Source organism: Cimex lectularius, unplaced genomic scaffold (assembly GCF_000648675.2).
Source record: "Cimex lectularius strain Harlan isolate CLEC.00 unplaced genomic scaffold, Clec_2.1 scaffold177, whole genome shotgun sequence".
Classification (NCBI taxonomy): Eukaryota; Metazoa; Arthropoda; class Insecta; order Hemiptera; family Cimicidae; genus Cimex; species Cimex lectularius.
In genome coordinates, this window is record NW_019392787.1 from 685,071 (window position 1) to 699,740 (window position 14,670).

General features: G+C 35.4%; 1 protein-coding gene across 1 annotated transcript in view; it reads left to right on the forward strand.

Moving 5' to 3' along the window:
• Positions 1-14,670, forward strand: part of LOC106674207 — a 39,225-nt gene that overhangs the window by 1,146 nt on the left and 23,409 nt on the right. The window contains exon 2 of the mRNA XM_014406808.2: positions 11,645-11,679. Within this exon, the coding sequence (XP_014262294.1) occupies positions 11,647-11,679 (33 nt within the window). The 5' untranslated portion in view covers positions 11,645-11,646. The remainder of the gene's footprint in view (positions 1-11,644; positions 11,680-14,670) is intronic.

The window sequence follows — 14,670 nt, forward strand, 5'->3', positions numbered from 1 at the left end:
ACAATTTTCATCATCTGTGATGATTGTGTAAATTAATAAATTATTTGGAAATTTAAGAGGATTTCTTTGTTTCATCTTCGTTCAGGAGTTTTTCCCGTCAATTTTTTTTCGACGAATAAATAGCGAAACTAAACGGGTAAAAATTCCAACGCTCGACTGATTCCAAGTTGAATATGACTTTAAATACTCCAACATATCAGTTTAAATTTCTTTTCCTCTGCGAAACACGGCCAATGAAAGCAATGCGAGACGGTACGAGCAGATTAATGAGCAGAAAGTGTGTTAACTTTGGTAGCCCTATTGCTTAATCAGTTTGTAAATGTTCAGCTGCATGCAACCACCTAAACCGTAACTAGATAACCATCTCGAAAAGGCGAAAGGCTTGGGGAAAGTGTTTTTGTTTTGGTTATATTTCAATTGCTGTTTTTCTTCTTTTTCTATTGGCACGATATCGGCATTCGTTGAAGAAACTGAGACAGCAGGAAAAGAAGTATTCTATGAATTTTAAATACCTTTGGACGTTGTAAACGGACACTGCATCCAAACTATTTGTTAAATCGTAAAAGGTAGGAATCGTTCATATGCACATACATGATTTTTTATTTAAGCCTGATAATCTAACAAAATCAGACTTAAACTATCCAAAAATATCAATTTTAAAATGCATCTTGAACAAACTGAATGCATTTTTAAATTTAGAACAAATTATTGTTATTATTATATAAGTTTGATAAGGTCATGTAAAATTGTAGCATCTTAATAGAAAAAATATATTTTAAATTCGTTGATTTTTACGAACAATAATTCAATAAGTAGTCTCATTTTTTTGTTGTGGTTCTATCCTTTTTTATTGTTGTTCAAAAGTCAGTATATTTAAATTGATTTATTTGTTGTTTCTTTCAAATTGCACAAAAAAATATTACGATTTGTGTTCGTAATGGTTTTGAATCTTGAATCAGGAAAATATTTTTGCCCATATGGTAAGTCTGTGACCAGTGTACGACGATTCGTTAAATCGAACAGGTAGGAGTTGTTCATCTGCATATCGATGATTTTTTAAATTTAGATCTAGCAATGTTATAAAATCCTATTTAACCAGGCCAAAGGTATAAAATTTATTTAGTTTTTAAAGTGCAAATTGGGTAAATTGAGTTTTATTTAAATAAAAAAATCATTGAATTGTTTATTTTACTAAAGAATAAAGTCATTTTTTTTATTGATGAAATAAAGCATGTTCATCGAAAACAGAGGGCTTTCATTTCTTAAAACGAAAAATGACTCAATGATTAGTCATTTCTTTGTTGCAGTTCTTCCCTTTATTTTGTTCTTGATCAGCCCAATTACCACTCGACATATAAATAATCCGTCGATATATCAGTTGTTTACTTCAAATTTCACCCAAAATGTGAAATCTGTGTCCATATCGATTTCGCTTTGTGAACCAGAACGGATATTTTTGCCCATATGGCTCGACGTGCGAACAGCGGTGGGCACACAGGCAAACCTCTGGTGGGTGGTTGAGTAGGAGTTAATGTCGCAGACGAAGGTCGTCAACTCGGGGAACCCACACGGTATCTTTTCCTTTTCTAGTTATATTCTTCTCTCTCTCTCTCTCTCTCTCTCTCTCTCTCTCTCTCTCTCTCTCACACACACACACACACAACACACACACACACAGACGTTCAAAAACAAGTACACCCCCACAAAAAAAAAGAAATTGAAAATACAGTTAGATTACAGGGACCGTTTATATATTATCAAGATGAGGCGAAGAGCGTGAACGCAGACGGTATAAATTGATGGTTAAAACAGGCCCGCGTTCTTCCTTTTTAAGAGAGGCACGTTCGCGATCATCTTTTCAACATTGAACTTGATAGATCCTGTATTCGATTTTCGACCGTTTCAAATGTTGATGATTTGGCCAGGATGACGGAGTGGTCGGGTAACCCACTCGATTTTCCCAACTCATGTTTCATTGTGCAATTTTTTCCCATGTGCAAATCCACTGTTTTATAATCGGAGCCTTTTTCTAAAATCTATAAGGGAAGATTTTTATGGTTTCAGGCTTTTCCGTTTTCCGTCAAAGACATACACTCATTTTATCCTCCGAGGGGGTGGTGTTTCTCAACAATCGATCAAATGGAGAAATCGTGCGAGGCGTAATAAAAACGGACAGTCGGCGATGATTATGGCGCAGCGCATTATTTCGAAATGTTCGTGTTGTTAAAGTACGTGCTCAAACTGTGCTGGCTATTTCTCACAAAAAAAGCTAAGATCTTGGAGTACAAAGTCACTTTTAGGCAGCATTTATAAGTCTATTGTACATCAGCCAGCATTTTGACGGATATTGATAGAAAAAACAAATTTACAATCATCAGAGTAAAAATAACGAAATGGAGAAACAGAAATATTGTTTTTATAAAGGGCTTTTTCTGCTGACTTCGTTGCTAAAAACTAAATAAAGTGGCAAAAGTCAAAAGTAAAGGTGCTCCTAAATGGAGAATATTGCCAGATTTGTTGAGTTAAAAAAAAATTAATTACATATACATAAACAGCAAAACAAGGATTATTTAAAACAAAGACGATGCAGGGACTCTTACATATCCGATAACCACTCAAATGTCCAGGCGTGTCCGATGTACTTAAGAGACGGTCATCAGTCAATCCAGTTTGGCATAGGAGAAATAAGGAGCTCTTTCTCCTCTGAGCTATGATATACATTCAACAAATGATAAGAATCACTTCTTACATTTAAATTACAGTGCAAAAACATTTTAACGGTCGAGTCCCTTATTTTGGAAATAAACAAAGATGGTTGTTCAAAATTTTTAAACTGTCCATAATAAATAACCTAATTGAAATAGAAATATATAGAAAACCCACTACTACAGACACATTCTTCTCATTCATGTACCCAAAAGCCGCTGAATTAATTTGGCTCATAGATCGTATCTTGAAATTCCCATTAATACACGCTAATTATAAAAAATAATTACAAACGATTAAACCCTTAGTTAAAAACACTGGATATCAAGAAATATTTATAGATAGATTGTTAGTAAAAAAATAATAACACAACACAACTCTTTCACACAAAACCAATATGGCACAACAAGAATAGCACCGAATAGCAGCTTCTCCGCCAAAAATAAATTATTAGGTATTTATTTATATATATTTATAAATTATTATTACCATGCCATACATTGGTGAACTATTAGAAAAAGTAGATAAAATTCTTCTTTATAAAATCCGGATCGTTGTAAGCAACAAATGTGTGAGTAGAACCATAATTTATAAAAAGTTTCAGTCCCTTTTCTAGCCATGGTTTGTAATTCACATACCATTCGCCCTGGAGTTTAAGAAAAAAACAATTTAACTCAACCAGATTACCACTGGTTTGTGATGAACTTTATAATCTGTCATAACGGTCATATGCAATGAAAACTTATAAGAATATTTTAAATGGGAGCAGTGATAATTGAGTATAACGACATGGGTCCTGAATTACTTAAGAAATGACGAGAATGTTTTTGGGACAGTGATATCCACTCTTTGAACCATAAGGTTTTCTAATATTCGAAGCGAAGAAATTTTGGAGAATCGGAAAGCCGGAAGAGATACAGACTTTAAACCGTATTTAATATGAAGTTACAGAGGAAATGAAAATAGAAAAATAAAGATAAAATAGGAAAGAATAGGTGAAAAAAGCCCGCGTATATGGACCGCAAGTAGAGAAAGGTTGCTCGATGTGTCCCACCTATTTGAAAGGTGCGATTCCTTGGCTCCATATAGAGAGCACATAGGAATGCCACCCGATATGAAAATTGCACTTGAGCACGGCAGCGTGTATCTGGGTCTCCTGTCCCGAAATTACTGTTATACTGTACATAAAGCTTTATAAATATCTCGTTTAGTGTCCACTTGAGTGTGTTGAGAGTGGATGTACTTAATAGCGTGAATGTGTAGTGTGAGAGGGTCGAAGGCGGAATGTCGAGTACCCCATCACCCTAATTAAATGAATGGTATGTAAATAGGAAAGAATGTATTTAAGAATGAGTGAAAAAAGCCCGCGTATGTGTACAGGCATGTATTTAAAGGTACTTCGATGCATCCCACTTAAAAACTTAAGAGTGAGTGCATTTCTTGGCTCAATATAATGAGCATATAGGAATGTACCCGATATGAGAATTGTGTTTGAGCATTGCAGCGAGTATCTGGTCTCGATTTTTAGAAGAAACATGTTTTTGCTGTATGTAATGCTTTACTGATATCTCGTTTTCTGTTCACTTGAGTGTGTTGAGAGTGGATGTATTTATTAGCGTGAATGTGTAGTGTGAGAGGGTCGATGGCGAAATTTAGAGTATCCCATCACCCTAAGTGAATGGTATGTAAATAGGAATGAATGTATTTAAGAATGAGTGAAAAAAGCCAGCGTATGTGTCCGGCATATACGTTGCTCGATGTGTCCCACTTAATTGAAGAGTGCCATTCCTTGGCTCCATATAGAGAGCTCGTAGGAAGTCCATTCTATATGAGAATTGTTCTTGAGCATGGTAGCGAGTATCTGGGTCCCTTGTTCCGATTTTTAGAAGAAACAGGGCTGCTTGTGCTGAGAGTGAATGCATTTAGTAGTGTGAATGTGTTTGAGGGTCGGTGCTGGAACATTGAGTACCCCATCGCCCTAACTAAATGAATGGTATGTAAATAGGAATGAATGTATTTAAGAATGAGTGAAAAAAGCCTGCGTATGTGTCCGGTATGTAGAAAGGTTGCAAGGTTGAAAGACAAGGCATTTTCAAAACCAACATAATGCTTGGGGTGACTGAACGCTAAAATTGTTCAAGTATCTTATATTGCCGTAAACCCCCAATTTGAGCACCATAACGGACCACTGAGCGAGAGATTGATTTAAACATTTTCATCTTGATTGGAAGGATCATCTTCGTTAAAAATAAATTTTCACCAGGCTCCATTTAAACCTAATTTTGTCGTGACTATTCTGCACTATAAGACCCAAAAGAAAGACGAATAGTGAAAGCAATTCAAGACAAGTTGTTGTTTCACGATAATTCAATAATGTTAGTCTGGAACCAAAAAATCTACTAAATAGATGGTTAACAAAGACAAGAAAAGTAGTGTTGTTTGAAGAAAATTATATGAAACAATTTGAACATGTCAAAATAGATTAGTTTGTATCGTTCAGCATGGCTAAACTGGAAATATCTATAGTCAAACATTTATAATATCAATGCTTTTATAACATCAAAACCTCGATGGTTTTATCCAATCAAATAACAGCAAACATAAATCTAACATGAAACTCTAATCGGTAACTAACATCAAACATAAATCGGTGCCGCAACGGTAGGCGTTGACACCTGACACACTGAAAGGGTCTCAGGTTACTGGGTTCGATCTCTCCTGATTTCGAACATGCTTCCAAATGTTTTTTTCCTTCAAAAATAGCGGAACCCCAGGGGTTGACATTATTTCTCGCAACAGCAGAGAAAAAAAAAGATTATTTAAATATAACGTAATTCCTGTTGGATTAACATAGTAAAACTGACAAAACAGTCAAACAACGCACTATTATTGTTGATAGTTTTGAACGAACAAATAGTGTAGTAGTTACTTTTTTCAAAAAGTTAATAAGAGCAGTTTTATTTTCTAAATAATTTTTATTTTTTAACATATTTCAGTTTGCATTTTATTCAATCTTCTTCGGTGTTGGGACAAGAAAACACGAATTAATTTTACAATATTTGGCCATTTCAGCAATAGCTGTTGACCGGTAAAAAACAGTAAGATGCCACGTCGTCAAGTGTAAGCAGGGTGAGGCAAAACAACCACTACTTCAAGGTTAAAGATCTTGTCAAGCAGTGTTACTTGTTGCTTTAACGCGGTCGGTCAAAGCAGGGTCAGTTTATGTTTAAAATTGTATTAATTCAAACTGTTTTACATAAAGCTCCAATTCCTGGCCGGAGACAAGTCTGAATTCTGAAGTTAAGACACCACTCCTCTATTGGAACTGTTTTTGGCAAACAATTCGTTTTCCTACTTTGTTTTGTCTAACCCGCTGATTGTGGTACATAGAATTTTCCAAAAATCGCCTTTTAATCACACCTTATGATTATTATACAAAATTAGCCAATTGTGGCTTCGAGAGCAAATTTGTGTAGACGCTCTGTTTGAACTAAGTCTTCTGATAAACCTTAACGGTTTAATAAGTGCTTGGACATATTCCGGACATTGCGTTGACTAAAGTTATGAAGAAATTTTGGCCATAATCCACAAGTGTATAATCCTATAATTCGATAATCCAGGACTTCCCTCTCGAGTAATCAACCATTGAATTCTAATATTGAAAACTGATTTTTACATAAATCCATTATATTTAGTGGTCTATTGACAAAATTACTTCTCTCTTAATTAATTAATATTTTTATGTAAGGTTTTTGGTTGAAATGAAAAAGTTAGTGCCACGAGCGGGGTTCGAAACCACGACCTTCGGTAAAATACGCCGCTGCTCTACCACTTGTGCTATCGTGAGTTCCATCCCTCGGACACCAACTCATCTCAACTCACAACCTTTCGAAGTTTCCTTTTTACATAAAGTTAAATTTGATGTAATTATGATATTCTAATTAGTGTTCTTCCTTCTGAAAGCTGGATGTTGTACCATTTTATTCTTAACAAACCATATCTTGCATGCGTTTCCGTTGTTTCCTTGCGGTTTTCGCTTGATAGATAATGAAAGTTATCATTGTTAATGATTCAAGCTAACAGGTGAACTGTGAGCTAAAAATGATCGAAAGTGGAACCAATTAGCCTGTCTCATTGATATTCCAGCGTAAGATATATCAATTATGGATTCCGTATAAGAAAGTTCTTTTGGTCCTATTATTTATAAAATTGAAAGCGTATATTGGTATAATTTTAGGAAATTGATTCTGCAAAGAAAATATGATCGTTAATAATTTCGACCATTTAGGACACTTATGAATCTCTAAAAACCTAAAACCAATACAAAACTCGGGCAGTTTTACATCGATGGTCCAACGGGAACATCACATTTAAAACATAGATGTTTTGTTACTGAAAGACGTCGAATGTAAAACATTGATCATGACAACTGTAAGTTTCTATACTACCGTACAGATCGCATCGAACACGTTTGATGGTCCTATTAAATGAACACGAATGGTTTGCCATTGTAGTTCAACTACAAATACATCAATACTTCGATGGTATCGTCCCAAATCGACACTATCAGCCCAAACATAGAACAGCGATGCTTATCTAAAGAATCTAAAAAAAACCTAACGAATATTAAAGTTACATAACACCAACTGCAAAACTTCAAATTGTTAATCGATGGCCATGAACATATTCCTTGGGAAATCATAAAGAACTTTTAGTACCTTAGTTCAACAGAATATGTCACAAGATGAAGAAAAATTCTGAGAAAAAAGTTTATGATTCCATTATTAAATCGCCAGATCCAGGTGCAGCAAGTAACCTTTAAAGTCCGGTACATAATTATTCTTTCGTCCGATTCGGCATGCGAGTATGTCCAAAATGAGAAATGTATCCTGGAAAGTATAGTAACATGTTGAAACACCTGTGACGACATTGGGCATCACTCTTGGCCCATTTCATAACCTGTTCTTCACCTCTACGTCAACATTAGAAAAATATTATTCAGTTTTCAAAAAAGAGCAAACCTCTGTAGGTCAAGGGTGTTTGGCAAATTTATAACAGTAGTGACTCTTGAAATAAAGAAAAATATTACGAAGAGACCTATTTTATTTTCAATTTTTTCTGAATCTTGATTCTTCCGGAATAAAATTGATTCTACCAATCTACATAAGAGAGAAAACAAATCTTCAGATTCGCCCATACATTGCTGAAACCACACGCGTGATATAATTTGAACCGCAGGAATCTGATCGGCGATCTGCGGAAGTCTCCAGATTTCTGAAACACAAAAATATCGATATAAGTAAAGACTTGATGTCCACAACAAAACGCGAAGAAGCAAGAACATTAAGCGAATGGTTGAAATAAAAACTTTTCTTCAATTGTGAACAGATATTTCTGGAAATCCTGTCAGTTAAGTCTTAAAAATTCTATTAACTCATAATAAATATTGCAATTTTTTAATTTTTATTTATACCCTTGACATGTTATTACATATTACAAAATCTGATCATAGTACGTTTTTTCACACGGTTATAACACTAACAGTAATGCAGCGTTGCACCCGGAGGACACATATAATGAGAAACCAGCCAATGCTGGCACTCATTGTGAGGGACTGAAGGGGCAAGGTCTCGAGGATGAAGGCAATGTGGCTGGATCCGTATGTGTAGGGAGGGTTCGAGCAGTAGGGTTAGGATCGAGATCTTGGTGTGGAAGTTTTTAAATCGGGAACGGGCTTTGACGATTTGTCTGAAGACTTTTGATTGGAAGGATTGGATGCGCTGGATGTTGGATGGTTTGGCAGAACCTGAAAATTACCATATGTCTAAAGTAGTCTCAGTAAAGTCTTGCTTAGGATTAGTTTAGTGATGATTGTAAAAACGGATTTCGGTCCTAGAAATCTTCGTAGTTGTCAAAGTCTTATGTAAGTTGTTGCCTCTTATGTCTCGAGTGGAATTCCACGTGAGTGTCTACGTATAGTCCTAAGAATTTGACTTGAATGAAAATCGAAATATCTTTGTTGATGGAGCACAGTGGAGACAAGACTTTATTTTTTTTCAATGTGAACGTACACCGAGTATATTTTTCTTCATTCTTGCTCTTTAAACCTTGCACCAGACGTCGATAAGCTCAAGGTGTTCTTGAATGTTGGAGGTAGCTTGATCAGCACTCGAGCTAGAGGACAAAGTTATGTAGGTGGTGATGATGGTATTGGGGTGTGCGGGTAGGACAGCAGTTTAGATTATATAAAGGATGGGACCAAAAATGTTCGCTTTTGAGACGCCAGCTTATATCTGTCTGACTTCCAGTTGTATTGTCTTCTATATTGTATTTTCCGACTCGTTGCCGACCTTACTCTGAAACAGTTTCTAGCGGATAGATAGGTTTTCAGAATAAGGTAATATGGAGTATGAAGCGTGTAAATTTATAGATTCGGATGCCAGACCTAAATTTTTTTAGGTTTTGTACATCCTTCTACCGTTGCACACATTTCATAAAGTTTGCACCATTTTTGATTGGGATTTTTGATTTGTATACTTGTTTTGTTTGTGTGAGATTGTGCATGCAATTTCTCATTATTGGTTTCTTTTTCTGTAGAATCTCCAAGGGTGCGGAAAATTATTAGAGAATTAAATATTCATATTTCTAGTCGTTAGTGCGTTCAAATAAGCGAAATAATTTAGATTTTCCTTCTAATCGTCTTGTAGGTAATTGCATTTAATCAGTCTGTCGTCACGGCTCACAAATTTTAAGAAAGAAGAAGACGAGAAAACAGCGTTATAAGTAAGCTGAAGACTAATAAAAAATATTGACCGGTTGCAATATGCTTTTCATGAAAGCTGAAATAGTAGACAATAATATAAAAAAATGATATGTTGAGAAAGATTTATAAGACATCCAAGAAAGAGAAAATATTTCGAAACTCAGCCAACCTACGACTGTAGTAAAACAATGAACTTCAATGTAAAATTCAATAAATACTTTTTAAAATGCCATTAACTTCCAATAGAAAAAACAAATATTAAAAATATAATACACAATCTGACCGTTTATTTTTATTTTCCTTCAAAGGCTATGATTTATTAAATCATATTATTATATTAAATTCAAAAATGAAATTAATATATTTAATGCGACTTAAATTTTAGCCAGTTTTTTTTTCAAGACATATAAATAAGCACCTGCAAGCACCTACAAAAGATTATACAGGAAATCAAATCTGAAATAATTCACTTTCAAAAACAAATCCTTTTCTTGGCATTTTGGCATTTAGTAAGTTATTTTCTTTTTACAGGGTTAGCAACGAATACGGCCTTTCTCTACATAAAAACAACCTTGTCATAACCTCGTTTTATTGGTTATTAAGACCACGGAAATTAATTAAAGAAACAAATAAACAAGCGCATAAATCCTCCTCTCCCGAGTAATTAAAAATTAATTGTGCATCCAAAAATTAGTACCTTATTCTGGTTTCATTGTTTCATTTCAGTCACACGAATTGAATGAATTTCAAAGCTCCTGCCGACCTTTATAAAGAACAAAAATGGTTATTAATGGTTTCCATCCTCACCCGATTAAGGATAGGCCATGCGTTGGTACATACCGACCTTTGGGACAAGGCTGCATTTTTACTATATATAATGCTTTATAGATATCTCGTTTTCTGTCCACTTGTGTGTGTTGAGAGTGGATGTATGTATTAGCGTGAATGTGTAATGTGAGTGGGTCGATGGCGAAATATAGAGTATCCCATCACCCTAAGTGAATGGTATGTAAATAGGAAAGAATGTATTTAAGAATGAGTGAAAAAAGCCAGCGTATGCGTCCGGCAAAGGTTGCTCGATGTGTCCCACTTAATTGAAGAGTGCCATTCCTTGGCTCCATATAGAGAGCTCGTAGGAAGTCCACTCGATATGAGAATTGTACTTGAGAATGTTAGCGAGTATCTGGGTCCCTTGTTCCGATTTTTAGAAGAAACAGGGCTGCTTGTGTTGAGAGTGAATGCATTTAGTAGTGTGAATGTGGTTGAGGGTCGGTGCTGGAATATTTAGGACCCCATCGACCTTCAATAAGGTTAGTTATGAACGACGTGGAAAGAGTTTTGGAGAAAGATGGAGCACTCCACCACCATAATTGAGTAAATGGTATATAAGTGTGTGAATTGGTTTGGATCTAAGAAATGCATGCATTGGGTGCTGAATTGACCTACCTATTGACAGCATAACAGCCCAACTTCGGTGGCTTGACAGATAAGACCGAGGTCTAACCCAAGACTGCCAGCACCCGAGATAGGTGATTCTCGAGACCTGCCGGTAATTAGTTGTAAATGACAAAAGCTTGAATTGCCGGTGGTCTGCAGAATGATAGGCTCAACTCTGTGCATGTATGTATACACGTGCAGATTGATATTACATAAATCCAAATCCAAAGATGACCTTTAAGATAATATGTATAATCGGCCTGGACAAATTGACATGGTTGGCAAAGATTCCATTGGAATTTTATTACGGAAAACAACAACACTTGATTAGTAGAGGAGTAATTGCATTTATTAACTACCATTCCGTAATACTGTGGGAACGGAAGAGTGTCTCGCGGAATTAATTAGGCCTCCGGTGATGTAAGTACACTTTCATTGATCCACTGAAATGTAGTTTAACATTAGGAAAAATTATGAGTCGAAGAAACTACATTTCATTCGCAAAAACATTTTAACGCCAGAATTCGAAAATAAATAAAATGCTGTTAAGCAAAGTAACGAAAAAGCAACGATTTAAACAAAGATATGGAAATTGCATTTGTTTATCAGTTCAATGGGGAAATTGCCGGTCTGATTTGTGGTCTATTTCTTGAGAAACGCAATATACCCGGCCTCAAAAGATATTTCTTGTTCGTGTTTGTGGTAAATGTTTAACAATAAATTATGTTTTTGTTTCAGACATGGCTGTAACACTAAGGCTGCTATTACTTTTTGTAAGTATTATATTTTTTACCATATAATTTTACTATTAGTATTCAAAATATTTATTCAAACAACACTTTCACAGACAGACCCTGTTTTCCAATCAGACAAGTTGCATAAACTATGTGATTGATTTTTTCGCCATTTCTTTCTAAGTATACCTATTGAGAATAATAATAAAGAAAGTAAGAAACAGATAAAGAATGCGAAACTAAATTGCGTTGTTTATCAATGTCTATTAATTTAGCCTTAGGTATGAGTCTACCTAGTCTCGTTATCCTTCCTCACACAAGAAAGGATAGATAATCATATAGAACAAGAAGATGAATGAGAGTGAAAGGGAGAGAAAGAGAGAGAGAGAGAGAGAGAGAGAGAGAGAGAGAGAGAGAGAGAGAGAGAGAGAGAGGGAGAGAGAGAGGGAGGGGGAGAGAGAGAGAGAGAGAGTGGAAAGAGTCTAAAATAAAAGGAGCAGGGTTATAATTTTGCAACGAAAAGCCATGAAAACAGCACACGCATGTATGGCAAGGAGAATGAGGGGGAAAAAGAGAGAGAGAGAGAGAGAAAGAGAGAGAGAGAGAGAGAGAGAAAGACAGAAAAAAGGGAGAGAGAGAAAATATTTTGATTGATGTGATAAATAGATTGTAAGTGATATAGATGATTGATAGATACATATATACGGATTGTTGGATTTGCTGATAAGTAAATAAAGATAGAGTACAATTGATGAATAAATATAGAAATAGAAAAAGTGAATTTGTTATCTCCACAAAACCGACTAAAGGCACTTGCAGCATATGGCACGTAGGTATAAAATAAGGATGAGGCTAATGTTTTCTTTCGTAATTTGAGAGAGTAAATATATAAATTTCTAAAGGCTTAAGGTTTAGAGTACACGCGCGCGCGCGCGCGCACACACACACACACACACACACACACAAAATTTCTCACTCGCTCTCTTTCCCTCTCACTCTCTCTCTTTCTCCCTTTCTCTCTCACTCCCTCTCTCTCACTCTCTCTCCCCACTCACACTCTCTCTCTCTCTCTCTCTCTCTCTCTCTCTCTCTCTCTCTCTCTCTTTCTCTCTTTCGCTTAAAACTTCTTAGCTATGAGAAACAAAACACAAATTTACGTGTCTCGGGGTTTGTCCCAAAAACGCCATAATAAAAAAAATTTATACCTTTAGAGGAAGTTGATACAAGTTAAACTCCCCCTGTATAAGTAGAAACGACTGATATCATCAGTAAAATTATTAGAAAAATATGTATTTATCAAGAGAGGAAGAAATAGTATCGTGATATTTCTTCTTGTGGCTTGCGGGATGGTGAGCGTGGTTCTGGGTTATAAACAGGGTGAGGCGCCGAAACAGTCCACCACCCAAGATGGCAAGAAGCCGAAACGCGTCAGACCAGAACAACTTAACAGGCGGACCAAAATGATCGGAAACTATAAACTATATATGATAATATTATTATTTGTAACAAATTGAGCCTAGTAATTGTTAAATAATTAATAATTATTTGTTAATTATCGTTCTTTAAGATATTACAAGCAATTTTTGAACTGTGAGTTAGAAAAGGCAGTAGATATAAAGATATTGAAAGGATGTTATGAAGTTCCTCGTGATGTAAAGATTGAAAATGGTGGAATGTTTATGAAAAAACTCCTAATTGGTCAGAACTTTTCAAAGTATATTTAAGAATTGGGATAAAAGTTTAACAGGATTTTTTTCATTTTTCTAGTTTATTTAATACATAGCATAATATAACTGACGACATACTTCTAATTGTGCTTTATGATTATGAAGATAATTTTGAAATTACAGCGTTTGGCTGGATTGGAAAAGTATCCACGTCTCCATGCATTGTTGTATTGTCATGCATTAATTAAGCAATTGACCTTTTTTTTGTCTAATCTACCTATTTGTCTTAGCACGACCGATGTGGGAACCGACTCATCCTTGTCGATTAGGCGGGGGGAAGTTAGAAATTAGTATTCATCTTGCAAGACCTTGTGAGGGGAGTCACAACTCACAAGGCCTCGATATGACCCCCGTAGCATCTCCTATTTGTAATTTCACGTGACCTTAAAAGAATATGCCGACGAATGTATGATTACGACGATTGGCCAAATACAGAAGAACAAGGCAAACTCATTATCGTTTTAGGCGATCCATAAGCTTGGATGATCACGAATTTTTGGGGAAATATTTGACAAACTTAAAGCGTTGTACATATTTGATCAATACATATCTTCAATATTTTTATGAATTTCAACGTTTTTCTGTGTGTTTGCGTGTCTCTTGTTTTGTACGCTCTGTAAACGTCTGTCAAAAAATGATCAAGGACGATCAAAATGCAGATAAATTTAATAATACTAAATACTACTGTAATTGAACTTTTAAACAAAAATATAGTATAGTAGTACTACACCTACTTGAAAAAGAGGGGGAATAATTTTTTATTTTGACAAAAGCCAAAACGAATTACATGCTTCGCGAAACACATTTCTCATTTGAGTGCATGATTCAGTTTTAACCACGCCAGTCGCCGTCCTTGTTTGTCGAGGCGTACTGTTTGAGAAAGCCCCAGCTTTTACTTTCAGGTTTTCGCCCTGATTCTGTCTGAAGGCCTAACTCGACTCGAGATACTAGGGTCTCCCCGTTTCTTTGACGCCCATGTCAAGAATGTGAATTAAATTATGCAAAATAGAAATTTAGCCTGCCGGTATTTTTTTTTTTCACTTTCAATATTTTAACTAGCTTTCTCTTCCTTTCAATTTTTTTACGTAACATGTTTAAATCAACACGCAGATACACTCCATCATTTGATCTCATTGGTCAAACCGGCTAAACACGACTTCTACTTAAAATTTTTGAAATAACAAAATAATCTTTTAATTGGTTTTATTTTACAGCATAAAAATAAATCATCGTAGTACAAACTAATTTTATTCTTGTGGGATTGGTGGTCTGCCGGGGGATAAACCTATTGCTTGTAGTTACG